The following is a 26,931-nucleotide window of genomic DNA, read 5'->3' as shown; positions in this document are numbered from 1 at the left end:
TAAAATACTTCAGCGGGAGTGACCTATTGAAACGGAGCATCGTCTTTCAAAGGGTGTCGTAGGGCAAAAAGAAAGGGTCGGGGAGGAATGTGGATGCCGGTTATATAAATAGGGTTGTGTATCGAAAACACTTGAGCTGGAGCTGGGTTGGATACGCAGTCCCAGAGGCAGTTGTGTTTTACAGCCCGCGGTGGCACGTTGCCATTCGTCCGGGGCTGGGCTTCGTGCAGGTAACGCTGATGCCTTCCGTCCTGGGAGGAAAAAAAAAAAGAGAGTGGTGCCACTTCTGCTGGCCTGAATGCTTGTAGTATTTCATGCGGTGTGATTAATTAAATTATTCCAGCGTTAACCTACTCTGGGCTTTGCTTTTAAAATGGATGAACGGAGGGAAGGGGGGGGGGGGGGGAAGTCCAAATGCCGAAGAAAGGGATTGCGTTTCTCCCTAGTACGTCCCTAGGAAAGTCTTGCCTTTTATTTTAAGCCTGATGCCTTCAATGAAATATCCAAGAAGATTGATTAGAAGCCATGCATAATGATAGCATGGAAATAAGAGACCTGCGGGGTTTAGATTGTGAAACAATGGAACTAAAATAAAATATTAAAATGATTATGTACTGTGTGAGATCTTTATTTAAGGTTTAGATAAAAATCCACGATTTGTAGTTCTGACAGCAGGCTACGTTATTCTTTTTTTAAAATCTATCCGGAAATGTATATGTTTATTTCCCTTTACGGGCTCCTAATGGAGATGTTACAACAGCACTTTGTGCCGCAGCAAGCGCTCGGGCTGCGTTGTCTGCTTCGAACTGAGGAAGACCCCGTTATCGAGAATTTTCTCTGCAGCCTTTAATTAGCCAGAAATGCCGTTTGTAACGAAATCCTCATCCTTCCCTCCGCAGCTGAATCTGGTATCGAGCGTCACGCTTTCCAAGACTGCATCCGAGGCGTCTCCGCAGAGCTTACCTCATACTCCCACCACCCCGACTGCGCCCATCACTCCCGTCACGCAGGGACCGTCGGTCATCACTACCACGAGCATGCACAACGTCGGACCCATCCGGAGGCGGTACTCGGATAAATACAACGTCCCCATTTCTTCAGGTACAGGGGTTCTGGTGGCGCAGCCCCTTCGGTGGGGTGACTTGCTGTTGCCCGCAGCCCGGCAGCGGCAGGCTGTGATAATAACAGAACAACTGCTCTTATTTAGCAGATATTGCCCAGAACCAAGAATTTTATAAGAACGCAGAAGTTAGACCACCATTCACGTATGCATCTTTAATTAGACAGGTAAGCTGAGCCGAACACATGTGTTTGGATTAGAAAAAAAAAGTATCTCCCTATATGTGCACACTCTGGATTAAATAGATTTTCAAACCTTTGGTATGTAAGCATGCTCAAATGCTCAAACCTTTACTATAAGGGTTTTTAGAACTGCAATATATAACATAATTGCTTTTGATTAAGTATTACAATACGATGTGATTATTAGGAAATTCATTTCACACAACAGTGAAAATGAGCCTGTTTAAAGATGGCAAGTCAATTATCACAAGCTACAGTAATCTCTGATCCCTAGAATTAATCTGAGCTCTAAATAATTACTGAGCTTTAATCAGCTAGTGAAATGTTTTGCATTTCTCTTTGATTCTGCTTTATGAATGACTAATAAATTAATATTTCTGTAAGGAAACAGAAATAAAAACTCAAAACAATTAGATAATTCCATTTTGAATTTTGCCATTGAACTGTTAAATACAGCCATTAATCTTAGTTCATATTGTGAAAACCCTCCTTTGGATTTTTTGCTCCAAATCTCTCCTTTCTTTCCTGCTTTCCTTCTTTCTTTCTGTCTTTCCGTCTTTCCTTTTTTGTATTTGGTCAAGTAAAACTGTGAGTGTATTTTGTACCCATGTGCTCGTAACTCATCTTGTAATTGCTTTGCTTCGCAAGGCCATCCTCGAATCTCCAGAAAAACAGCTAACACTAAATGAAATCTACAACTGGTTCACGCGAATGTTTGCTTACTTCAGACGCAACGCGGCGACGTGGAAGGTAAGCCTCAGCCTGCCTCTGCCTCTTGCCTTTGATATCTGACATGTACAGAATAGACGTTGCTGATGACATAACAAATTGTAACGACACGTGGACATGAGAATTTACATCGGCAGTTTTGACACACACTGGGTGCCTTATCTGCGGGAACGATTTGATATTTGGCAGAAAAATTCTTCTGCCTTTGGAAACCACTAATTGAATCCCCATTATTGGCTTTTATGTTCTGTGATTATGCCACGAGTTCCTCTGTGTGGTTGCTGCTAGCAGTGAAACTCAAGCCCTTCAGCTGGAACGTATTGGGGGGGGGGGGGGAAGAAAAGAAAGAGGTAAAGTTATTGTGTCAGTCAAAGATACACTGTTTGTCTTTTTAGTTATGCAGACTGTAATCACAACAAACCACGTTTTTTCCTAGGATCTATAAATCAGTGGATTTCTTTTCTGAATCAATCGACTCTTAACTACATATACAGATCTGTTATAAACTTCCTTTTTTTTTTAAATCACACAGCAGAAGCTTATTGAACACAATATGCAAAAAGCAAACCTCACAATAAGAAATGTGTTTAACAGAAATAAACTTGATATTGGTACTTTAATTTCTTACCGTTACCACCTCAGATATTGTTAGATAAGCGGTCTGGGGAGTTAATTTTATTTTATATTTTGGGGAGCCACTCCTTCCCTTATATATAGCATTATAACAGCCACATTGGCTTCTGAAGCTAGTGCAATTCCAAATGAATGAATCAAATAATAGGATCTTGTAACACTGTAAAAATTGCACTCCCGGTACTTTGAGCCTCTCTTAATCTAGACAACTCTGTTGCTCTCAGACAACTTCAGCTGACCAGGTAGAACGATGCTGTTTCATCAGCTCTTTCTGTTTTTCCTGTCTCAGCCAGTATTTAGGATTAATTCCTTCAGACGATGGGGCTAAAAACAGTCCTTGGAAGTTGGCGTGAGTTTTAGTAGCATGTTTTGCTTTTAATTCAGATCTCAGCACAGTTTTGTACGTTTTCAACCTTGGTCTAGAAGCTCTTAGGTTCAGGAAAAGTCTTGTGATTGCTGCTTTGATTCTTTGCTGCAGTTGGAAAACATGAGCAGTGTTTCACTTTGCAGCTTCCTTACTATCCAGAAAGGAAATTAACTTTCCCTGATTTAAGATCCTTTTAGACCTGCCTGTCTTTTGCTGCTGGAGTGGTTCCAGTAGGACTTTTCAGCAGCTGCAGGTGTGGGTGCTAAAGTAAAAATTCTATTTAATTCCAGCAGCAAAGGGAAGGGAAGCGGAGGGGGGAGTGGAGGAAGGCAGCAGGCAGCCCTGGCCGTATCTCTCGCGAGGCTAGTTTTAGGAATTAGCTTTGTGCATCACGTAAAATCCAGTCCCAGAAGCCACGTGCACTTACAGTGTGCTTCTGCAGAGGAGGAGGAGGAGAGAGGCTGAGCTGCGGACCCTCGGGCTCGCAGAAGGGCAAGCTGTGTCCCTGGGAGGCAGGGACCATTTAGAGACCCCTCCTGGGTACCTTGACCTTGTGCAGGTGTCCAGGTCCTGTTTCACCTACCCGGGAAGAGAAGCTTCACCCCAGGTTCCACCAGCACTAGCAAAATTGGCAAACGCTTGAAGTAATGGAGGTTTTCATGCTGAAGACTGCTCAGATTTATGCCAGCCTTCAGGAACAGCAGGAATGAAAATGCAGCTCTGGATTGGCATGACGGGAAGCCCACGGGGCGCAGAACAAGCACAAGGGGCTAATTGCAGCATCAGAATAATTTGAATATATACGTGCTGCTTTGCGCTCACCTTCAGCTAATGCTTTAGGGGGACTTTGGGTCAGTTCCCCAAGTTTAGGGTCAGAGTTTGGTGTGGGCAAGCTTCCCCGATCCCTCTTCAAAAAACACAGAAGAGTGCAGGAATAAAGCCCTTTAAAAAATGAACCTCTCTCCCAAAATGCAGTACAGCAGAGCCTGAGCAGTTATTAAAATAACAAACCCTTTCATTTACTACATTCAAGCACGTTCAGGGTAATTTTTCTGCAAAAGTGGCTTGCATACAAATATTTTTAACAAGGTAAATATATAATCTTACAATAATAGCTCCTAATTTTTCTGTTAAGCTGATTGCTGGGGGAGCACTGTGAACTGGTTCTGACAGGTCAGAGGCAATGTCTGTTTGCTTTTATTTTTTGGAGTAATTTGCTGGCACTGAGTCGCAGCCATGAGGCACAGGCTGCAGGTGTGGCTTCGAAACGTTGGGGTATTGTTCAAATAAAACTGTTAGACAGCAAGTATCCAGAGGCAGGGGAAACAAAACCATTTTTTTCTGCCATGAACTGCTTAAATAAGTGATCACATGGAAAATAGAAAGCGAGGGCAACGCTTCATGGACATCTTGCCAATATTCAACTTGTCCGTCTCAACGTATTCAGCAAGAGCCCGATCCGGCAGCCTTAACCATCAATTCCACATTGACTTCAAGAGAACAAGAACAGACTGTAAAGTATTTCTCCAGCATTAAATTTATTTAAAGAACAACACAAATATTTCTGCTCAACCGTGTATTTAGGGACTGTTTACAAACTCCGAGGACTCACTTCGCTGAACTTTGCTGTGTGCATTTGATCAACTGCTGGTATGAGCTACAAGATCAGCTTTCACTGGGGGAAATAGCGTTATTATTCTTACATTTTGCTCCAGACTTGACAGTGTTCCCATTTTCACAGGAAACTGCCTGAGTTACCCAGATGTGGGCCGGCAGCCCTGTGTCGGGTTGCACCAGTGCGGCACCCACCAGCAGTTGCTGAGCTAGCTGATTTTAGCCTGTAAGGTGTGGGGCGTTTGCATGTTTTTCCTCCACCTCAAAATCAGGGATTTTGCCAAAAATTTCAAAACCCGGGAAATCTGGAGGAGGTGGGAGGGAACCCAAAAAAAAAAAAAAATCACTAAAAAATAAAACCAGAAGAAAGTAAGGGCAGAAAGAAGCAGCCCAGATGGACAGGTTGACTTTCTGCTAGATTTCTGCCTTGCTGAGAGGAAAAGCGTATTCAAGTTTTATTTTTCCACCAGTTCACAAGTAGATCAGTGTGGAAAAGCCGAAGCGCCCGAACCCTGCCCCAGAGCTGGGATTGGGCACCTACAGCCAGAGGAAATGTGTTTGCACTCGAGCATCTGCTGAGCAAAGGCATTTCGAGCCCTGACTCTTGCCCTGTACCCAGGACTGTACTAGCGATTGCAGAGAAATGGAAAAGTAGCAAAAGAGTCTCAGCCTTCCCCTGCAAGGCACACACACACCACTGCCTCTTAATTTACATGACAAATGCACCGCGCGTACCCTTTGTTTGCACAGTGATTTAGACATTCATGATTAGAGCTCCCTTTCACCATCCAGACCCGATGTTCATTAAAAAAAAAAAAAAAAAAAAGACGACGACGACAACGGAAGGAAAAAAAATTGTAGTCTCTTGGTTGCCTAGACCCAGGCCATGTGTTTGGCTGGCATTGTGCCTGCTAACGAGTCAACCAGATTGACTAAATCAATGGTGCCAGTGATGATGGATGGAGTTTGTTCGCCTGCATATTTTCAGCAAATGGCTTCTTCTGTGTTCCCTGTTTACCAAGCCCCTTTCAGCGGCGCTGGGGACAAGCTCCACGTACAAATCCGAGTAGCTTTGTAGGTAGGGTATTTGTTCAGAAAACTCCTAAAACGGAGGAAGGAGCATGGCCCTCCGTTTGAGGAATAACAAGGCTCTCGGCACCGTTTCAGAGGGAACGGGGACAGAAGAGCCGACAGCTTGCCATGACGTAGTGAGGTGTCTCGTTATGTCCGGCTTCAGCAAAGGTCCAAGCCCATCGGAGGGGCTCGTCCTTCCCCGGCGCCGAGCTGCAGAGAGGACATCTGAGCATTGGATGCCACGAGCGTGGGTCCCTCTGGGCGATGAGCTGTGGGGATATTATCACCTTATTTCGGAGAGCCCTCCTCATGTTTTCACTTGGCAGAGGCTCAGATCAGTCAGTACAGTAGTCTGCCAGAAATAGGAGCCAACTTCCATATAAGAGCAAGCCGTGGAGGCAGGAGTCCGTGCCGTGCCGGCCGGTGGGGTGCTGCTGAGCCCCCGAGCCGCCGGTCCGTGCCGTGGGTGTGGAAGGAGGTTCAGCACCTGATTCGCATTAGTCCAGCTGTGGGAAACTGCAGCAGCACCAGCTCCGGTGCCTCTCTGCTAAATCGAGCCGTCTGTACTTCCATGAAATCCTTTCTGTTCTTTCTAACGGCTTTCTTTTCCAGGAGAGGAGAAGTTTCTCTTCGCAGAGCGTGTATATTTGTTTTGAAAATGTCTAAGCAATGTTCTTCTTGTGTTCTGTATGAAATGTGCTGTATTACACAACGTGCATGCTTAAAATGATGGCTGTTCTCATTCACACTGGGGATAATTGATAAGAATAACTTGAATTTCTAATCTTGGGTTTAAGCTTTTATATGTATTCTGTCTTTGGAAAAATAAGCTGTAAAGAGCCGGGGAAAGCGAGCGGGTGTGGGGAGGGGAAGGGGCTTAACGTTGCAAAATGAGGACTGTCAAGCTGACTGTGCTGCTGTTCTTGGACAATGATGAGCATTTTCTCATAGAAAGTTTTTGAATGTTTTCTCTTTTATACTTGCTGCAGAATGCAGTGCGTCATAATCTTAGTCTTCACAAGTGTTTTGTGCGAGTAGAAAACGTTAAAGGGGCAGTATGGACAGTGGATGAACTAGAGTTCCAAAAACGAAGGCCACAAAAGATCAGTGGGTATGTCCACCATGTTTGAACTTCTTAGCCTAGCTTGGATCATGCTTACAGTTTAACGTAGAGGCTTTTGGCTGCTAGCTGGTGTTAGACCAACCACAGGTGGTTTCGCATTGTTTCAGTTAAGGGAAACCAAGACAAACATCTCATCACTACTGTTTGTATGCCCACCAGTACCCTGACCCTGCTTGCTTGGTGTTTGTTGCATCACATGCTAGTAGCTTTTAGGTGGCAATGCATATTAACCCTCACAAACCATTTGCTTATGCTTATTGCATTTTATTTTCTTTTTCCTTTTCCCTGTATTTGATGTCTGTTCTGTCCCCGATCCCGTGTCCCTTTGTTTCCACTTCATCTCCTTTGCTGCTGCTCTTGTCCCAGGGTGCCATTCGCACCAACCTCTCACTGCATAAGTGCTTTATCAGAGTAGAGGATGAGTTTGGGTCCTTTTGGACTGTTGATGATGAAGAGTTTAAACGTGGCCGTCATATTCAACGAGGCCGTCCTCGAAAATACTGCCCTGATGAAAACTTTGGCGAGCTTGTTGCACAGTAAGAGCTTTTACTTGCTTTAATTTTTTTTTTCTGCTGTTGCTTTGCTTTGCATGATTTACCCATCTCATGTAGACTTGCATTTCATGAAATAGTGACATCACCTTTGCTGCTAAAGAAACTAAATTTTTGGTTGTTACGTGTATTTTGTGTGTCCTACTCTGATAATCCAAATGCCTGTAATAATACCTCTACTTTGACATGTTTGTTATAGCATTTGTTCATAGTGCAATGTAGACTAAAATAATTATCCACGCTAGTGCAGCTATGCTGCTGTAGACCTGTCAGGAAGAGAGATATATGCCAGGAAAGGCTTCAGATAAGTTTTAATTCTGATATTTTCCTTTGCTTTCAGTTGTATGCTTTGTTTTGCAACTCTTAATCAGAAATAGAGTAAGGTGCTTATAAGACAGAAACATTCAATTAACTTTTTGAAGTTGGAAAGTGCGGTGAGACCAGCTGTAAAGATGATAATCAGCAGGCCATCCTGTGTCTACAACAGCCACGCACCAGTATTCCTGGGGTTCCCCAAGCAATTTTCTTTGACCTTTACTCGAAGGCCAACTCTCCAGGACAACTGATCCTTGCCGGTCCCTGTGGGTGGGGCTCAGTTAAGACTCTTCTCACTATGATTCATTCCCACATGAGAAAAGCAAAAATACATATGCCCAGTGAGCGATAAAACTTTTTGGAGATTTTCTGCATTGGCACTTTTTATCCAATTTGTGTTTGATGATTTTTTTTTTTTTTTAATTTCTTTTTCCCTCCGGTGGAAAGAGTGATATGTAGATGTCCGCTAAAGAGAGCACGGATGTGCTTGCTCTTCATTTTCCTCAAATCCGGCCCCTCATGTAAACTTAAGATGACTAAAGCAAGGGTCCAAAATGACACACCAGAATTTTTTTTATTAAAACAACCTTCAGGGCAGTGTGGTCCATACCTTTTTGCTGCGATGCAGCAGTACCTGCCACGGTGCCTTCATGCCCACAACCCCAGACTTTTTGGGGTGATGCTGGGGGACAGTCCCTCACCGGGACCACTCGCCATTTGCCTGGCAGGAAATAACGCCGCTCAAATCCTCTCTCATCCCAGTCCCCTGCTCCGTTGCAAGGGACTCCGCTGCCAGCAACTTGGAGAATAATTTGCCTGAAGTAGTATTTAAAATATCCCGTGATGCTTTTGATCATAGCCTCCTCACGATGGACCTTTACATGGTAACTGGCTCCCAGACACGACGAATATTGGAGAATTTCTCCTGAACACAGCTAAAATGAGCAGAGATGCCAAGATGTGCTACTAACGCAGGGTAGTAGAACACATGGCGAGGTAACGTCGAGAGATAATGATGTTCCTTATTTAGTAAAGGCAAATATGATAACCACAGCCTAAAACTCAGATATTTTCTTTAAATTAAAAAAAAAAAAAATAGAAAAAGAGAAATGAAAGAGGACTTGTGGAAAAACAGTCTCAGCTTTAGTTTTCTGGTGTGGGAGGAAGCATTACATGCTTGAAACGCTCGCACAGAAGTTGGTTGCATTTAACTCTCCTTTTTATGTTTTTCTTATGCAGTAACCCTTCTCTTATTAAAAACATACAGACCAGCCACACCTACTGCACACCTCTCAATGCTGCTTTACAGGTAAGATTAATGACTGTAGCAAATATGCAACAGAGGCGTGTGTCTTCCCCACTCATTTCAAAATATATTAGCCTTGCTCTAATTAGATATTAAATTTTAATTCCGTTAAACTTTTTTCTTAAGTGCATAAAGCATCATAGTCCCTGGAGGCAAACACATATCAGGCTGCTTCAGCATTAGCTAGATGCTTAGCATTTTGAATATTGTGGCAAAAAAATTAAAAGTTCACTTATTAATATTTATCAGCAGTATCATAATTTCCATCCTCTTATTTCAGAATTTCACTTGAGGCAAAAATACCACAAGTGTAATTACTCTAGCACAGCTATTAATGTGCTGAATGATAGGATACTGCGGCACGTGACCTTCTATTGTTCATGGGTTTAAAGAGAAAGCAGATCATTTTTCCCCCTTTTCTTTTAAGGGCTATTTTTTGCATATTTTCCTATTGTTGGTAAAAAATAAATGTTGCAAATCCTGTAGGAAAAAAAAAGAAAAAAAGATTGGTTTTATTGGTGTAAACTGTACTGTAATTGTAAGACAAAAATTCTGGGTTTGACGATGTAGAAATACACAAAGTGTCGGTGCACAATTAATAACTCGCAGCCTAAAAGTGTGCGCGTCTCCAGCCCTTTTTCATGTGCTGTATGTCAGGTTGGCATTTTTTTTCCCCGCTCTACAAATTCCTGAGTCTATCTCAAAAAACCCAGGTCAAGTCAGCTTTCTCTGTATGAACCAAAGGTACAAATGCGTTGCCGTGCCCAGAATTGGGGGTGGGGAGGGTGCAGTTTGTGTGGGTTCAAGCCTGTTCCATATAGTGTGAATTAATCCCGGAGGCAGCACTGCCCGTGGCTGCACCCCGGCTGTTTGTTGAGGGTCCCTTCTGGAGAAGTTCACTGACGACCGTGGATATTTGCTTGGGCAACCGTGTTTTGTGGAAGGGTTTAGCAGACTTCTCGTTTCAGAACCAAGAAACAGATTATTAGGAGAAAAGCGATGTTCTGCATTTCTTCTAATTATATGAGTTTATGCGGTAACTTCTGAAAAGCAAATGAAAGCATGTTTAAATGAAGCAACTGTAAATACCATTCATTAGTAACTTATTTTCCCTTGAGTCTTGTGAAGTGTGATTTTTAAAGACTGCTTTGTCTCTTGAATAGTATTAAGATTACAAGCACATTTTACATTCATGAGGCTGAAAGGCAAAAATGAAATGATCCTGCATTTCTTCACATTGTTAACTATGTGACTAATTTCAATTAATATGCTTATCATACGGAACTGTTCGTGTTTTATTTCTGAAACACGTGTCGTTGTCGTCATCTCCATCCATTCTTGTCTTTTGTGATAACCTCCAAAACTGTTTCCATTTCCCGCTTTTCCTGGAAGCGGCACGTACTCGTGCCTCCCCCCCGTCCCCCAGCATCTTGTGAACGGAATTGATGGAGAGATTTGCTACCGCTCATGTGGCCCCTATAATAAACGGGGGATGAACAATATTCATTGCACTGAGACAGGTCCTCTTTTAGGTTAAAAATACACCAGGGGGTTCCTCGCTGCTCTCCCCCCACCGTTGGATTTTGGAGACAAAATCCCGGCGGGTGCTCGGGTGCCGTACGGGGGTTTGGGCGAAGCTGCCTGGGCAGCTCGGACCCCGCTTGGGCCATAACCTTCCTCCTGGGACACAGGGCTGCTTTACCTGCCAGTGCCCACGTTCAGTCTAATTAATAATTAACAAGCAATGTTCCCCCAGCTTTTGCGGGCATCTGCAAAGACAGGCTCTTTACACATCCCCGTCAGCGCAGCGGCCGCCTCACCGCAGGCCAGGGGACGCTGCTATGTGCCACCGGGATGCCAGGGTGTGTTTTTGTTTTCCTGTGGGGTGGCAGAGCCGCCCCTCTCCTTCACCCAGACCCCTCTGACGTCTCCTCCATCTGTTTTCCCTCGCGGCCAGGGAGAAGAAGCAGCTCTCTCCCCTCTCTGTGTGTGGAAGGTACGGGGACTCCAGCTCTCTTTTCCCAGTGGGTCACCGGGGGCTCCCAAAACTCCCCCCTCCCCTATTATTATCTCTATAGCAGATACTCCTCGTGTCCCACCTCTCCCCCAGTAAATTGCTTTACTGCAATTACAAGTTATCACTATGGGTGAAGAACTTGAGTCATTATTTTGCCAAGTGCAGGAAATGTGAACCATTCTTTGCATCCCCTAATCACAATGAGTTTGCCGGTTGTTGAATCAAGAAGATAAAAATAATCCTCCCTGTTAGAATAGCTTTTGTAATCACGTGTGACACATAGGGCTGCACACGGAGAGGTCAACGTAAGGAAGGATAAAAGGGGCCGTGCTCCTGAAGATGCTGCAGTCAGGGCTGGTCGTGCCCCCTCTTCCCATCCCGTCTCCCCCCACCGGGTCTCTGGCTGTGCTTGCCTGAGAACAACTCTGCCGGCTCGGATGGCAACAAGCAAGGAGTTTTGTCCCGCGAATTAGGAGCGGGCGAGAGCGTTCGGTGGGGAGTACGTTTGCATGAATTCCCCTCCCACGGGCAGGGTTTGCATCATGCAGACCCAGAGCCTGATGGATTTTTTTGGCTCGGTCGCCGCAGCCGGCTGACCTCTCCCTGGAGCAGGTCGAGCGCTGCCGAGCCAGCGTCTGTGGCTCTCCGGCGCTGACACGGCTCAGGGAGCTGCAGATGATGTCAGCCGGATCCGGCTGGGATGGGTGAAACGGTTAAACGTCCTTCGAGTCCCTGGGCGCTACTGCCTCGGAAAGCCGTGCATCCCATCCCCGCCAAACCCTGGGCTCCTCCGGGGCTCGGGGCTTCTGCGCTCCCACCGCTGCCGTGCCGGGCACAGGACTGTGCCGTCAACATGAGCTAATGCTGACACACAGTAAATATTAGCAGGCAGAACGGTGGGAATCAGAAGGAAAATATTTAACAGTTCATTCTCTTCCTACAAAGATTTCCATTTAGAAAGTTAACTCCAGTGTGCCTCTGCGTGGTATTTCTTTAGAACAAGGAAAAATCAAAATAAAACGGTCAGATCTGTAATAGTTAAGGTAAGGGCTGGGTTGCAGAGGCTTAAAAAATTTCACATGGACTGGTTCAGCAACTCAGACTGATCCATTTAGTGCTACCTGCAGCTTTGTGCTTGTGTGACGAGAAAAACCAAACTCGGTAACGCTGCCTTCCCGCTTGGTGCCCATTTGCTCCGGTAGAAAGGAGTTATCAGTTGAGCGAGTTCGAATTTTTTTCCCCCGTTTCATTAAAAAACAAAACCCAAACTCAGACCTAAGCCACAAAAAACCCCAATGCCCCAAACATAATTTTGCAAAATGAAAATAGGAAAAGGACAATTTATTTTTGTCCAGGGGGTGTAATGCCAAATAGGGAATGGAAAGCTCCATCCTCTCACAAGCTAATACAGCTATGAATGCTTAAACCCAGATGTAAATGATGTTAAATTTCCCTTGGTGGAATCAGGGTAATACCTATCAGCACAATATTTAAAAAAAACAGTAATTGCAAATAATGTAAATGTGGAGAATGTTTTGGAAGAAGTGAGTGTGTTGTGCAATGTATAAAAATGTTAAGTCATGGCTCTTCATATATGTGTTTGTGTCCCTGACAGGCTTCAATGGCTGAGAACAGTATACCTCTATACACTACTGCTTCCATGGGAAATCCCACTCTGGGCAATTTAGCCAACGCGATGAGGGAAGAGCTTAATGGTGCAATGGAGCATACGAACAGTAACGGGAGTGACAGTAGTCCAGGACGTTCCCCTATGCAAGCAATGTAAGTACGGCAGAGGCACGTGCGTGGTTCTAGGCGTTGTCTTTGCTGACATGTGGCTCCAGACGCCTTCGCGGTTGGTTCCTGAGGTTCGTGGATGGAGCAGCAAGAGCAGACATCTCCATCTGGGGACATGCTTAGGTTCGTTAGAACCTAGAACGGCAGTTTTCCAACTTTTACATAAAACCAATCAGCTCAATCCAGCCTGACAAGCACACAGAGCTATAAAATTGTTAACTTGTTTGCAGTTCTCTTCTTTAAACCTTGGAAAACCTCATAGGCAACTGCATTTCTTGGAGAAAAAATCCATGATTTCTCTCCCCTTCGGTCCACGCAACAAGCACGGCCAGCGGGGCAGAGCTGGGAAACGGCCTTGTTTGGCGGGTCTAAAAAAATACCCACTCGACGCACAACGGTCTTGCTAGCATTAACGATGGCACACGTGAAGGTCTGCGTGATTTATAGATTGCTCTTAAAATATCAAAAGGAAAATTAATAGGAGCATTATAGCAACAGACGGCAGTATAATGAGTGCATATATAACCGCATGAAGTAATGGGGGATCGCTGTCCCTGCTCAACGTGAATGGCACCCGGGCAGCGAGCTGGCGCAGGAAAGGGTAAGGCAGGAAGGGTGTGATGCCCCGATGGGTGTGTTCGGTATTTATGGGGTGACGGAGTGAGTTTGCAAAGCTGTAAATTCCCCCCCTCCCCTCGAATTACATCCCGGGTAATTGGCGGCTGGTGAGGAAGCCGGAGTTTATAAGTCTTGTAGTTCTCTAAAAACTCTGCGGAGCGGTTGGCTACCTGCGCGAGCGACCGGGTGCGAGAGCCGCGCTGCCTTTTTCTGCCTGTTCCTTAAAACGGGCTGTGAAATTACTGGCTGGCTTGCCACGGCTCACATTACGCATGAAAAAGAGAAGTAATTTGTAGTCTTTTACTTCAAAGTAATTTGAATAGGGGATTTACAAAAGTAAGTCTAAATCAAAAAGTAGAAAAAACATTAACCTACTACCACGATAGTAATTAGTTGTGAAACTAATTAGCATTTAATGTCAAAAAAGTTTCTCACCTGCATAATGTGTTGTCAGAGGGGAGGGGGCACGAAGGAATCTGAGGCTCTGGATACTTTGATATTGCAGCATTTTCAATCAGTGCACAAAGTGCTTTGAAAAAAAAATCTTTAAAGATGGCAACATTCATTTTTAATTAATAATTAATTTAAACATTGTCTTTTACCATTTACTTCAAAACATTCAAATAATGTGTTTAGCTTTTCCAGTGATTGTTTGTGCAGTATTAATTATCTCTCCCAAAGTAGCGTTGCATGACACACTTTCTGTCTCTCACAAACGGATTCATCTTGAGGCGGTTTTAGTCACAATTCGTTATCCTCTGCCCATGAGCATGTAGGGCCGGCGTGGAGGAGGAGTGGAGGGATATGGTGTTTCTCCAGAAACAGGACTTCTCCCAAGGGTTTCTCCTGGCCTAGCAGACAGGGATAAACGTTTATGATGTTGCGTTAATCCAAGTAATTATTTTTTTGCAAGTTCGAGGCTAGTGTAGTTCATGCACTTCTCATTTCACCTAAGGTTTCGTTGTCTTTGAAGAGTCTGCGAGGAGGGAAAAATAGCCGAGTTGAAACAGGCTAGGACATCTTCCAGAACTGTGCATAGCCGTGGCCTTTGTTGCACTTAATAATCATCTCTTAGCACATTGATACCAAGGTGAGGGGCACAGAACAAATACTGGAGAGAGAGGAGGACGGGGGGAGGGATGCCTCATTTTCATTATTCACCAGAAAATCCAATTTTCTGTTGTAATATGGAAATGATTGTTTCCTGAGTGTTTTCATTTTCTCAGAATTGATAATATATGTGTTCTCTGCTGAACATTTCTTTTTGCTTAAGTAAAATGTGGCCGGGTGATGTTCCAATACCAGCCTCTGAGTTTCCCCATTAAAATGGTGTTTCTCAGTAGTTTGAAGGGATCTAAAGCCAGAACACCATTCACACGTTGCGGGGTTTACCCTGTTTACTAAATAAAATCACGACAGCAGATTTCCAGATGCCGTGCAACCTCTTATTTTCCCTAAGCCTCCTTTGTCAATGACATTTTCAATTTTTTTCTCAGAACAGATTTCCATGTCATAATGCAAATTATTTTTTAAACAATTTCAGTATATTAGAATAAATCAAGCTTTAAACTTTATTGTAAGATTTAAAGGACCTTGTTAACATGACAGCTAAGAAGTCTAACACTTTAGCTGAAGTCTTATTACTGCTCATTCGTTTCCTTTTTATGACACATTGAACCACGGCTAGGGTTTTCGGGGTTTTTTTGGTTTGGTTTTTTTTTTTCCTTCTCTCTCCCTCCTTTTGAAACACTAGAAAGTAGTCGCATAATTACAGCTTGGGGACATAACACTTTCATCCTGATATGCTCCAAAGGTAGCCACAAAGCAAACTACTCCATGCTGTGTGCACCACCAGACCTCAGTGGCTTTAAACAACAGTCAGCTTTATTAAAAACTCCTCTGTTCCCAGAGTGGACAAACAAAAGAATTACTCAGATGTGAAAAGAAGGGGAATCTGTGTTCAGCAAGGTTATTTATTGTTAACCCCTTCTGGAGTCTTAGGCGTCTACTTAAAAGGAATGTGCTGAAATTCTGCTACTATAAAGAAGAAATGGGAAACCCTTTTTTTTTTTTTTTCCCCTCCCCCCCCCCCTTTTTTTTTTTCTTTTTTCTTAGCCCAGCATTTACTTTTTCTGTAATTCAAGAGACTGAATTCTATAGTCTCTAAAGGAAGTTTTCCTTCCCCAGTTTAGGGTTCTGGTGAGGTTCAGACTTACTTGAGAGAGATGAAGGTCTCCCTTTGTCTTTGAGCTTATTTAAGCTTATTTATTTCAGTTACTCTGAAATGTATGAGCAAGATCACGGATTCAGTAAGGTTTCCTCCTCACATGCCACTTTGAGGTTAAAACTGACAGAGTACGCAAGGAGATGAATTTTTTTGGTTGTTGTTTTCCATGCAGATCTCTCCCCAGGGGGTTGTATTACCCCGATAACCCTCCTAATTTGGGGGATGGAGTTTTTGCCAAGCTCGCTGTCTGATGTTTGTCCAACACGTGAGCTGCTGGCGTGGCCGTGCCTCCCCCGTGGCTTTGTGGCCCTCTCCGGCTTTGTCTCGCTCAGGGTCGAGCAGCCCTTTTCGTAACTTGGTGCTTTTGCTTTGCTTTTCACTGCTGAAGTTTTGCTTTTTTGACTTCTGGGAACCGCACCAAACCTCAAAGAGAAACTCAGTTAAAACCACCTGGTGTCACCTGCTTTCATACCAAAACCGGGGGAGGGGGGGCAGAGTTTGCTTTGGAAAGGTTCAGGGACCTTTGAAGGAGCTTTCACAGCGTTTGGGGTGGTTGCGAGCGCAGCGGGTATCTGCCTTAATCTGCTGGCACCGGTTCCCTTCTGCCCTCTGGCCGAGCCCGAGGTGGTGCGGGGATGCGGTGGGACACCGAGACGTGGCCCCTGAGCAGCCTTCGGAGAAACTCCCGTCCGCGACATGCCTTCTCCTCTCTCCTTTGAAAACTTCTCATCTGGGTTTTCAAAAATAACGCTTTATTAAAATAAAATATATATTAAAAAAATAAGCCCAGCAGCAGCATCAAAACGAGAAAGCCAACAAGCAAGACTTTTAAATTAAACCAGCAGTAGAAAAGATCACCCGCCATAAAGGCCGAGTAGCACACGCTTTATCGTTCCTATGTGTAGCCTCTCTCTCTTTCCCCCTTTTTCTTCTGTTTTTCATTTCATGTTTTCTCTCAAGTGAGGGGCCCCACAGCCTATTCATAATATAAGTTTTTCTAGTTGCAAATAATCATCATGGTTTTATGTTCACTAGGGCCGCGAGCCGCTGGGACGGTGAGCACGTTCACACCTCTTGCAAAAATTACACAACGTGCAGAGGAACCTCTTTGCTCCCAGGGATGTGTTGATAGGAGACGTATTAGTGAATTTGAAGGGGAAAGGTGCGCGTGCGTGGGTACTGCATCACTTCTCCCCACCGTTCGTTTGTCGGATGGGTTGGAAGGTGCAGTTAGTACTTAAGTATTGATCTAGCACCTTACAACTCAAAAAGTTGAAATATGCAGGGACTTGAAAGGCATTCACAGCCCACATTAGAAATGTGTGTAGTCAGCAAGTTAGACGCTTCCTAAACTGACGCAGGCTCAAGCCGAAATAAATAAATAGGGTGCGATACAGCTTTTGCCCACTATACAAGCGTGCAGCTGGTTCACCCTGGTCACTTCAAATAGGCAGGGTTACCTTTGGCTTGTACGTGGCTACCGAGTACATTTTCCCTCTTCGATGATTTATTCTTCCTGTCTGTCAGTGCAGTGGAGTACAGACGGTATTGTCATTGCTATCCACACAAAACATAAACCAAAATGCAGCTATTTTAAATCATTCATTTTAAAGCAAAGCTGCACAAGGAGAGAAAAAGTTCTTACAAATGAAGGTTTGCACTTTGGGTTATGTTTTCACGTAGCCTATGTGAAAGGGTTAAATCAGCCCGCACGGAGGAAAAACAAGACTCTAGGAGGTGGATATCAACTCAATGAGAGACAGAGTGGGACTTGAACTCATTAACACTTTATTTTAAGGGATTGCCTACAACATCAATTATTTAGGAAGCAAACAGGGTCTCCATTGCTGTGTCGCATTATTAATACTTGGTAATGTCAATAAAATCCTACTTTCCTATAAAGTCCCCACCAACAAGACAGTATTGACTCACATGGCTATTTTACATTTCAAAAGCTGCCGAACAAAAAAAAAGGTAATTTGTATTTGTATAGGATTTGTTGTAAATATGATTTACGAACAACATTTTTCAATTGTTATCATACCTGTTTTGAATGACCAAACCCCGTTCCCCTGCGGGTTATTCATGTGCTACGCCGTAATGAGAAATTTGGCAGATCTCATCTCTTTAGTACATCCTTGTGCCCACCATGAGCTGGGGATCATGTTCTGCCTTGTTTACAGCTGACAGTGTTATTATTCTCGTTAGGACTGTGCTTTCTTATCATATTGTTGTGTTGAGCGAGCCTTTTCCTCTCTGTTTGTGTTTCCTGGCAGGGCTTTTCTTCCCTTATTGACAGTTTGTAAAAATATGCATTAATTTGGAGTTTAAAGCATGTATCATGGTGTCTCTTTGCTGTGTTTGCTTGAAGTTGATTAATGATAGAACCTCACTTGGGGTCGTCCTCTGGAGAGTTGTCTCACAGGTTCTGCATGTTAACGAGAGACGCTGCACACACAGCGAGCGATGATTAGCCCAGCCTCCGCCGGCTCGGCGGGCTGACAAACTGCTGCTTTGCCGTTCGGATGCTTATTCCGCTTATTTATCCAAAGATTGTATTAATCAACTTAATATGTCAGCTGAGAGCGTTTTCTCTCGATCCCGAGACGGAAACCCTCTCGAGGTGCTCCTCCCAGAGTGTTTTCCTGGGGAAGCTGAGCAACGCCTGCCCGGCGCAGCCTTCCCTTGGCTTCGGTGGCTGGCGCAGAAGTTGAGGGTCTTCTCGATGACCTGGAGCTCCTAGGCTTGGCACACCGGGTCCGCACGCCCAAAGCGCCTCGCCTTTCCCAAACCATCCAAGCTGTCGGAACTGGGTTTTAACGATCAACTTGCCAACTGACCGTGTTTTCGTTTTTCCAGGCACCCCGTGCATGTCAAAGAAGAACCATTAGATCCAGATGAAAATGAAGGCCCGCTATCCTTAGTGACAACAGCCAACCACAGTCCAGATTTCGATCACGACAGAGATTATGAAGATGAACCTGTAAATGAGGACATAGAATGAGTATGTCTGACATCGTTATCCTGAGAATGAAGATTGGAAGAACACGTCAAACTTAGCTGTGAAATCTCTCCATTATTGTACAGTCTGGAGGATTCTCAGTCCACTTTGACAACTATGAAATATGTTAACTCTTAGTGCCATCAAGTATCCCATTTGGGAGTATTTTTGATTTTTCTACTTTTTGTTGAAAAAAGGAATTTGTACTCTGTGCATTGGATGGACTTGTTTGGTACTTGGGATTTTCCTCTCTTACAGTCAACATCAGTGTTGTAAATTTGCTAAACTGATTCACTTGCATTTAGCAGCCAGCTGTGGACTGCAGGTCCTGCCAATTTTGGACACTTGAGGACATCAAACTGAGCATGTACACCTGAACTGCAGATCAAGTCTTTGCCCAGATTTTAAGGATTCCAATGGACAACATATTTGCACAGTACTGCATGTTGATTATCACTGCCTTTACTCCATTTTTTTTCTTGTTTTTTGGTTGGTTTTTTCCTTTTTTTTCTTTTTTTTTCTTTTTTTTTTTGCTTCCATTTGGGATGGGGAAGGCCTGTGTGTGCACGTGTGTGGATATGTGTGTGTGCGTGTGAGCGTGTATATCGGGGAGGGGTTAAAAGAAAAAATTATCCCAAACTTTTTAATGTATTGCTTTTATTCCCCCGCCCCGCTTCTCCTCTACCATTTTAAGTTCTGACCTCAGGCCTCATCTGGGCCCAGGGCCTCTCGGAGGCTTCAACGTTTTCTGTACTTTGTGATGAATGTTAATAGGTGTTTTTATTATACGAAGCTGAATGTCATTGAATTGTTTGTAGTTTTTTCTGTCATTCATTCCAGTTTCCTTCAGATGCCACCATGTTTTCTTTAGCTATGGAAAACATTCCATTTCGGTGTCTCCTTTTTTTTTGTTGTTGTTTTTCGAAAAGGTCCCAAATGCTGCACTATACATGTGGAAGGGTTGTCCAACGGAGAGAGAGGAACGAAGTACTGCAAGAATGAGAATGAATGACAGATGAACATAGAAACACTGTAGGAAGCAACACAGATTCATTCCACAAAGCAGTATTTTTTAATATATAATTTTTTGTTGTTTGGGTTTTTTTGATTTTTTTTTTTTTTTGGCAGCAACGGTGAATATTAGCAAATGCCACAAAATGGAACAGCACAAAGAAACATATGCAGCACCAACAGAGTTCACTTTTGTTAGAGGATGAATAGTACAGTGGCAGGTTCTCGGTTGTTTAACACGAGTTCTGATGGGTCAGCAAATCTTTCTGGAATATCGAAGATTACCGAGATGGGCACCTATACATTTATTATTACAATTTTTTTATTTTTTTTTCTTTTTGCATTTGCATTTGCAAATAGTGGTTGGAAAGATGACTTCATTAAATTGTTATTGTACGTGGTGATGTTTCACGGTTAAACATCAGTTCAGGATTGCTTGGTGGCATTAATCTGTTTGAATACAAATTAGATTTCAGATTGAACTTGTTACGGGAGTTAATAAGGACGGAGCCCCACTAATGCTAAAGTGTTAATTTTCAGCTGTGCAAATCCAGTACTGCAGTTAAGATTGTTATGCAATATTACACCAGCCAGTATGGAAACCTCGCCGTAGGAGACAGGAGATCTAGGAGAGAATTCGCGCCGGGGCTTGTTAGGCAAAACTGGCAAGGCTCTTCAAAGCAAACACGACATACAAAATTCGTTGCGATAGGTCAGTAAACCTCAGTCACCAAACACCTAAGCATTTTCATTCTGCAACCACTTTTCCGTCACTCATTTATTTATGTAGGACTGTAGCTTTTTTATTTTTTCAAAAAGCCTTTCAGAGCTTAATTTATATTCTTCTTTGTACCTTTTTTTTTTTTCCTAAAATTACCAAAGATATTACACAAAGGTAAATTATGTTCTCTGTTATATGCTTTATCTTATGAAGCCAAATATCCTCTTATTGTTGATCAAAGGAGGTTGAAGAATTTAGAGGGAAATGACAAGATGTGGGCTATTGCTAACCTGAGAGGGAAACTGCTCCTTTATTCTAGAAAATTTAGAAGGCCAAGTAGATGTCTGAACCAAAGTTGTTACTTTTTATTTGCAATTCTTTACAGTGACCAAAACGAAAGTCTGTAAAAGAGGAATCGAGGAGAGCTTTTGAGGCTAAAACTAGGAATCAGTGTTACTGGTGGAGCTGTGAGAAGGGAGCTGGAGAAAGCAAAGACTCAGTTATTTCGCGGAAAATTAGAGTATCAGATAAAGGAGACAGTTTAATAAAATACAGAAGAGAACAGAAAAGCTCCCACAATTTAACTGGACCACATAATAGTATTTCTAGAATTAAAAGAAAAAAAAATTCTTTTGGTCTTTGGTTCTACAGATTGTGTGCCACTTCTGTTTTGGGACTGTGCTAGGATGACTGCTTTAATTTGGGTTGATCTTGGCACGTTTGCTCAGTTTTGTTTAGTTTTTGGTCAGCATTTTTCATAAGGAAATAACACTCCTGTCCACTCACGAGCTTTGGTACAAGAAATTTTATTGGCAGTTACTTTTATAAAACTCAACTCTGCTTTCTGTTTCAAAAGACAAAAAAAAAAGAAAAGAAAAAAAAGGGCAGTCTGTGGTCATTTGAAACATTTTTTTTTTCGTTTAAATTATATCCAGGCAGCTTCGTGACGTGCCGGCGGTAGCCAGATGGGGATCATGAGAATTGAGCCCTGTGCTTCTAAACTGAGTGGTTTGCTGGTTAGTTCGGTATTCAGAAGGGGGATAAAAATCTGGTAGATTAGTTCATTCTCAGCATGTGTAGCTAGACATGAGTAAAGATAACAGCATGAGAAACTGTTAGTACGCATACCTCAGTCCAAACTGTTAGGGAATGAGTAAATAAAAAATACATTTCACTCAGTTGCACTTAGTTGTATGTCTTGCATGCTTAGTCTAAAGACTGTAGCAAAAATAAAAAAAATAAAAAAAGAGAAAAAGAAATAAAAAATTAGATTTTAACATATCTGGCAGGTGTCGCAGCCTTGCAGAAGAACCAACTGAAAATCTCAGGCTTTACATCGAGCAAACTTCACTATGATTTTTACAATTCTGATTCTGTATCCCTTTGGATATACAGTTGCTTCTTTAGGGAGGGGTTTATTATGTTGTACATATATATCCCACTGTGTCTGTGTGAGCCTTTGTCTTTTGGGGGGAGGGTGGGGAGGGAGGAAAAGGTGGAAAGGTCCTTTTTTTAGATATCATTCCTCAAAAGGAATAAATGCAGACCTGTTTGTCAAAACACCTTTTGCTTTTTGTGCAACTGCTTTATATTAACTATACTAAAAAAATAGCTTTGAAAAAAAAAAAAACTACTGTATGTAATGGAATTGCAGAATACGCTGCACATGTATTTTATTTAGTTATCCTTGCTTTAAGAATATTGGATGACATTTGCTGACATGTGGGAGAAAATCCCTGACTTTTTTTTCAGCTTTTAAAATTGTAACATAGTTGACAGATTTTTTTTTTTTCTCCTGTTATCATTGATCGAAGCATTTTTGTACAGTTTTTGTGTTTAAGCTGGTTTTTTTTGATACTTTCCCACCCCTTCTGTTATCTTACCACTGCCTTTTCTGGCTGTCTTAAACAAAGTTCATATATTTGAAAGGAAAAAAAAAAAAAAAAGTTGTTTAAAAAAAAAATGTTTTTCTCCTGCTGCAGTAAATATTTTGCATGATGAATTCCAGGGTCACACTTTCAAAGTTTATCAGTGAAGTAGTGATTAATAATGGGGAGTGTCAAACTATTGAACTTTTGTATAAAAAAAAAAAAAAACTTTACAAGGTGCCAAGATGTAAAGACAATTTGTTACATGTTTTTTTTCTCAAAGAAAAGCGTACATTATGAAAGTAGTACCATGTATCAGGTAAATCGCTGTCAGGAATGAGAGTCAAAGCCTTCCTTGTCCACAAAAAAAAAAAAAAAAGTTTGTAAATGTAAAACCTGTTAGGTTTCTGCATTCAACTAGAAGTGAAATGAAAAATCAAGGCTTATGTAGAGTAAGTGACCACAAAAAATATTACCTTTTTTGATTCTCACTTGCAAGAGTCCCGCCGCAGGTCCTGCACCTCCCCTCTGCCGGAGCTCCCGCTTCGGGAAGAGACTGGGGCAGGGATTCTGGTTCTACAAATATTGAAGATCATTAGATATTTTATATATATACATACATAAATATATAAATATAAAGTTTTTAAAAAATAATTTTGAACTATTGTAGTTTTCAGATCGCCAATAATCTCACGTTCATTATAGCATGGAAAAAAAAAAAAGCGTTGAAACTCTTTTGAAATCCTTTGGTACCTTTGGTTAATGAACTCAGAGTGAGTTTTTAGATGTTTCAGAAGTCATTTAGTATTCTAGTCTTGCGAGGTGAATTTGCAGTTAATGACTGCATTTTAATGGGCCCAGAACAGGTAACAAAGTATCTTCTACCCATAAGCCTTGATGAAAATGGTACAGTCCAGACTGTTAGCATGGTGCTTCGTGTGTATGTGCTGCCAGTAACAAGATTTTTATTTTTTTTTTTTTTTGATAAGGCATAAAAGAAACTCATTCCTTACATCAACTGTAATTCCATCATTCCATGTCTGTTGATACAGACAATAAAAAATGTTGTGTAGTCAGTACTAATTACTGACATTATAGCATTCTCAAATGCAATAAAAATGCTGGTTGTTCACACTGGTAATGCAAGTTGCCATGTCCTAAGTTTTTGTTTTGTGTTCCCCACCCCATTGACTCCCGTGTCGCATCCCCTGAGGCCCCGGGCCCCAGCGCTGATCCATGGAGCAGCTGGTTGCATCTCACACGTAGCCCAGCACGTTCATGGACAGTCTCATCGCTCTCCTTGGGTCACCCCCAACCACATCAATTCACAAGATATTTTAGCGACGGTTTCACGGCCGGTCTGGACAGGTCGGTTGTTGCTTGGGCACTGGAAGCGAGGAAGATGCTGTCATTCAAAGAATTCATCCACTTTCTCGGAAAAGTCCATCGGCATTTGACCATTAGTGTCACAGGGAGTTGAGGGTATTTGCTTTCTCCTTGGGCTCCAAAGAGGAAAGCAGGAAAGAAGGGGTTCAGGGTCTCATCGAGCAAATCCTTCCGGGTGCGATGCCCTAACGGGAGCTGTGCTGCTGGCTTCGGTAGGAAGGGTTCAACGCATGTTGTCCCTATGCAAAAGGGGGGTTGCAGGATCAACCTCCCGGTCTGCGAAACCATGAGGAGCAAAGTCCCAAGTCGCGCTGTCACCCGAGACAAACTTTAAAGGAAAACCCCACCTTCTTTTCTTTCGAGTAAGCACACATTTATTTTCTTCATCAAGTTTTATAAAGAAAAATAAAATGTTTAATAACTAGCATTAGCAGCAAACTGAAATTTCAGAGGAGAGATTTTTCATGAATAATTCATTAAAATTTCACATCTGCAAGATTAGTCATCCAAATAAAATGCTAATGTCAAAAACATGCACCGTCTATAATATTCTCATCAAGAAATCTTTTTGCATATAATGATAAATGCTTAAATTAGTACAAATGATTTTATAAAAATATTCTATCATAAAATTATACCAGATAACTACTTTTTTTTTGGGGGGAGGGGGGAAGAGAATCTTTGCACACTCATAATGTGTCTCGAAATGGTACTGACTGGTAGATTTTAATAATCAAAATAGAGAGACTAAAATTTGAGTTTTGTCATGTATTGCACTTCTATCACTAGTGAGATTTTAGTAAAGCGGAGAGGTCCCGCTTTTGGGATTAAAATTGTCCGAAGTCAGAACTTGATGTATGTTTTGTGAGGAGCGCTCTGCGTCTCTGAAACGTGGGTGGGAGAGCCAGCTCCAGGTAGGGAATATGTCCCCGAATGAATCCCAGGAGGGCTCTCGGCTCCTCTGAGGACAACGTGTCCCCGTACAGGTCACCTGGGGTGCAGCCAGGCGGGTCATGAGCTGTGCAGCCATCAGAGATGACTTGGGGACTGCACCTTCCCGGACACCTCCGCGCTGGCGTGCCCGTTGCACGCGGGAGGCCTGGCCACGTTTGTCGTCTGCTGGCTTTCGGTGGCCTCCGATTCAAGGAGAGCTGCCGGGGTAGGTGCCAAGTGGTGCTGAGGAGCTGGCACCAAGTTGAGGAGCAGGATTAGCCCCTTGCCCTCCTGCTGAGTTACTGTTCCCTAGCAGTGGATGAGAGCCTGGCTCTTTGCTGGATGTCGTACACAAAATCGTGTGGTTTGTATCACCTTTGTGTTAATAATTCCATTTCTCCTCCCTGGCAGCCGTTACTGTGGAACATCTCAAAATGCCTTCCTACTTCACAGCGCTGCCACCAGCAACAGCCAGCTGGGAAATACCTTTTCCAGTCAGAAACGCTGTTTTCCACCACAGCTGAAAAGCACTTTTATGGTCAGCGGTGAGGCAATGCGTCTCTGAGTAGTTTCCAAGGAAAACCAGAGCCAGTGCATAGTTTTTCTGGGTTTCTCCTGTGCTGGAGGGAAAAGCAGCAGAAGATAAGGGGGTCCCAGCAGAGGAGCTGGAGGCCCAGGAGGACGCGGCAGCCGACGTGCTCCATGCACACCCAGCTGCTCTCTGCAGATGATCTGAACGGTGACATTTAACTTGGGCCACGAGCACAGAGCATGACAAATTTCACATTATTGGCCTAATTTAAGGGACTAGCAATTCTTGGTGCCTCTCGCTCAGACGCAGACACACATAACACACCCTTCCTCACAACAAAGTGTAATTAGCCCTTCTTGACCTATTAATCAGGCTCCGTCTTCAATGATGATGTTAAATGTTCGTTTAATGGTGCGTTAATCAGGGCTATCTTTCATCTTCGTTGCAGTGGTGGTTAATTCCGTCATGTCGAAGCGCTCTTCATCCTCATATTGCCACGTTGGTGGCAACAAACCACCGTCTGCCCCAACGGCGATGGCCGACGTGGTGGGACGCAGCCCTCGTGCGTGTTTGCGGCCTCCATGCCGCCTGCACCCGGTTTTGCCCCAAACCCCCAGGGCTGAGGCGTAGCAAAGTCCTTTTTTTTTTTTTTGCCCCATTTTATTAGCTTCGTTAGGTATCTTCAAAGCATGCGAGCAAGAAATGGTAAACAACATCACCTTGGGGTATTTAACAAAAAATAGCCTCACCTCCCTTTTTGTTCCTCAGGAAATTTCTCTGTCTACCTGGAGGAAAAGAAAAGGAAAAAAACAAAAAAAAAAAATCACTTTGTAGGGTTTTGTATGTATTTATTTAGAGGAGTTCTGTGGCCATTTTTTATGCATCTCAGAAGCCTGAAAAACATTTTTTTTTCCCCTTCAAGTTATAATGTTAATTTGAAGGTAACCGTCCTCTCAAGGATTAATTCCAGCCAAAGCAATAACCATTATTTACCAGAGTTTGACATTTTTATCACTCATCATATTAGCAAATTTCCATTGAAAATGCTAAAATGGTTCGTCATAAGGCACATAACTGCTTTGGCTGTAAAAATGACCAACACAAGTGCCTGTACTCAAACATTAAATTATACTGTAATTAATAAAGACAGTTAAACTGTCTACTAGCAACAGCAATTTAGGTAACCACATTTGATCGGCTATAAATTGTAACTACATTAAAATTCCAGAAATATTAGCAATATGGATTACTTGATGGAAATAGGTGCTGATCACCAACACTCCTATTTTACAACGGAAGCACAGGTCATGTTGGCCACAAAACTGTGGGCGAAGATCAAGGCTGAGTACTTTTAATCTTGTGAAACAAGCAATTACAAATAGTTGCATCGATTTGTTAAAAAGCTTTAGGTGACATAAATTGTTTCCTGTTTAGCTTATTGCTCTGATACATAAATGTCACTGAGTATAATATTAATTAGGGTCACAGAACAACAAGGGTCGGGTGATATAGTGTACGATCAAGGATGTGTCAATCCTTTGTGAAGGCAAGAAAAGCTCCGGCCCCTTCGCGCTGCAGCGCTCGACGCCTAATTTTATGTGATGACAAAAGAAAGTAAAGGAAACCGTATTTTAATATGTGAAGTAATTACTTTAGTACTAGTATAATTTTACGGTTTAGGATAAATTACAATGTTTTCATTCTCCTGCTCTTGCCACATAACATAAAACTCCACATATAGCATCAATAAAATAGAACACTGTTTATAAAGGCTTTCTGCTGCACAAGACCGACACTATTCCTCCT

General features: G+C 42.8%; 1 protein-coding gene across 21 annotated transcripts in view; it reads left to right on the top strand.

The window, feature by feature from the left end:
* Positions 1-23,423, top strand: part of FOXP1 (forkhead box P1) — a 390,389-nt gene extending 366,966 nt beyond the window's left edge. For 15 of the 21 annotated variants that reach the window (XM_075762434.1, XM_075762440.1, XM_075762444.1 and 12 more), the window contains 8 exons: positions 900-1,101; positions 1,208-1,287; positions 1,951-2,052; positions 6,709-6,830; positions 8,948-9,017; positions 10,972-11,010; positions 12,647-12,813; positions 18,533-23,423. In XM_075762434.1, coding sequence (XP_075618549.1) covers positions 900-1,101; positions 1,208-1,287; positions 1,951-2,052; positions 6,709-6,830; positions 8,948-9,017; positions 10,972-11,010; positions 12,647-12,813; positions 18,533-18,677 — 927 coding nt within the window. In that variant the 3' untranslated portion in view covers positions 18,678-23,423. The remainder of the gene's footprint in view (positions 1-899; positions 1,102-1,207; positions 1,288-1,950; positions 2,053-6,708; positions 6,831-8,947; positions 9,018-10,971; positions 11,011-12,646; positions 12,814-18,532) is intronic. The other 6 variants (XM_075762443.1, XM_075762450.1, XM_075762448.1 and 3 more) reach the window with 3 other exon arrangements.
* Positions 23,424-26,931: the final 3,508 nt, after the last annotated feature.

This window comes from Balearica regulorum, chromosome 10 (assembly GCF_011004875.1).
Source record: "Balearica regulorum gibbericeps isolate bBalReg1 chromosome 10, bBalReg1.pri, whole genome shotgun sequence".
In the NCBI taxonomy this organism is placed as follows: Eukaryota; Metazoa; Chordata; class Aves; order Gruiformes; family Gruidae; genus Balearica; species Balearica regulorum.
Note: the sequence above shows the minus strand (reverse complement) of the source record. Positions and strands in the feature narration are given on the sequence as shown.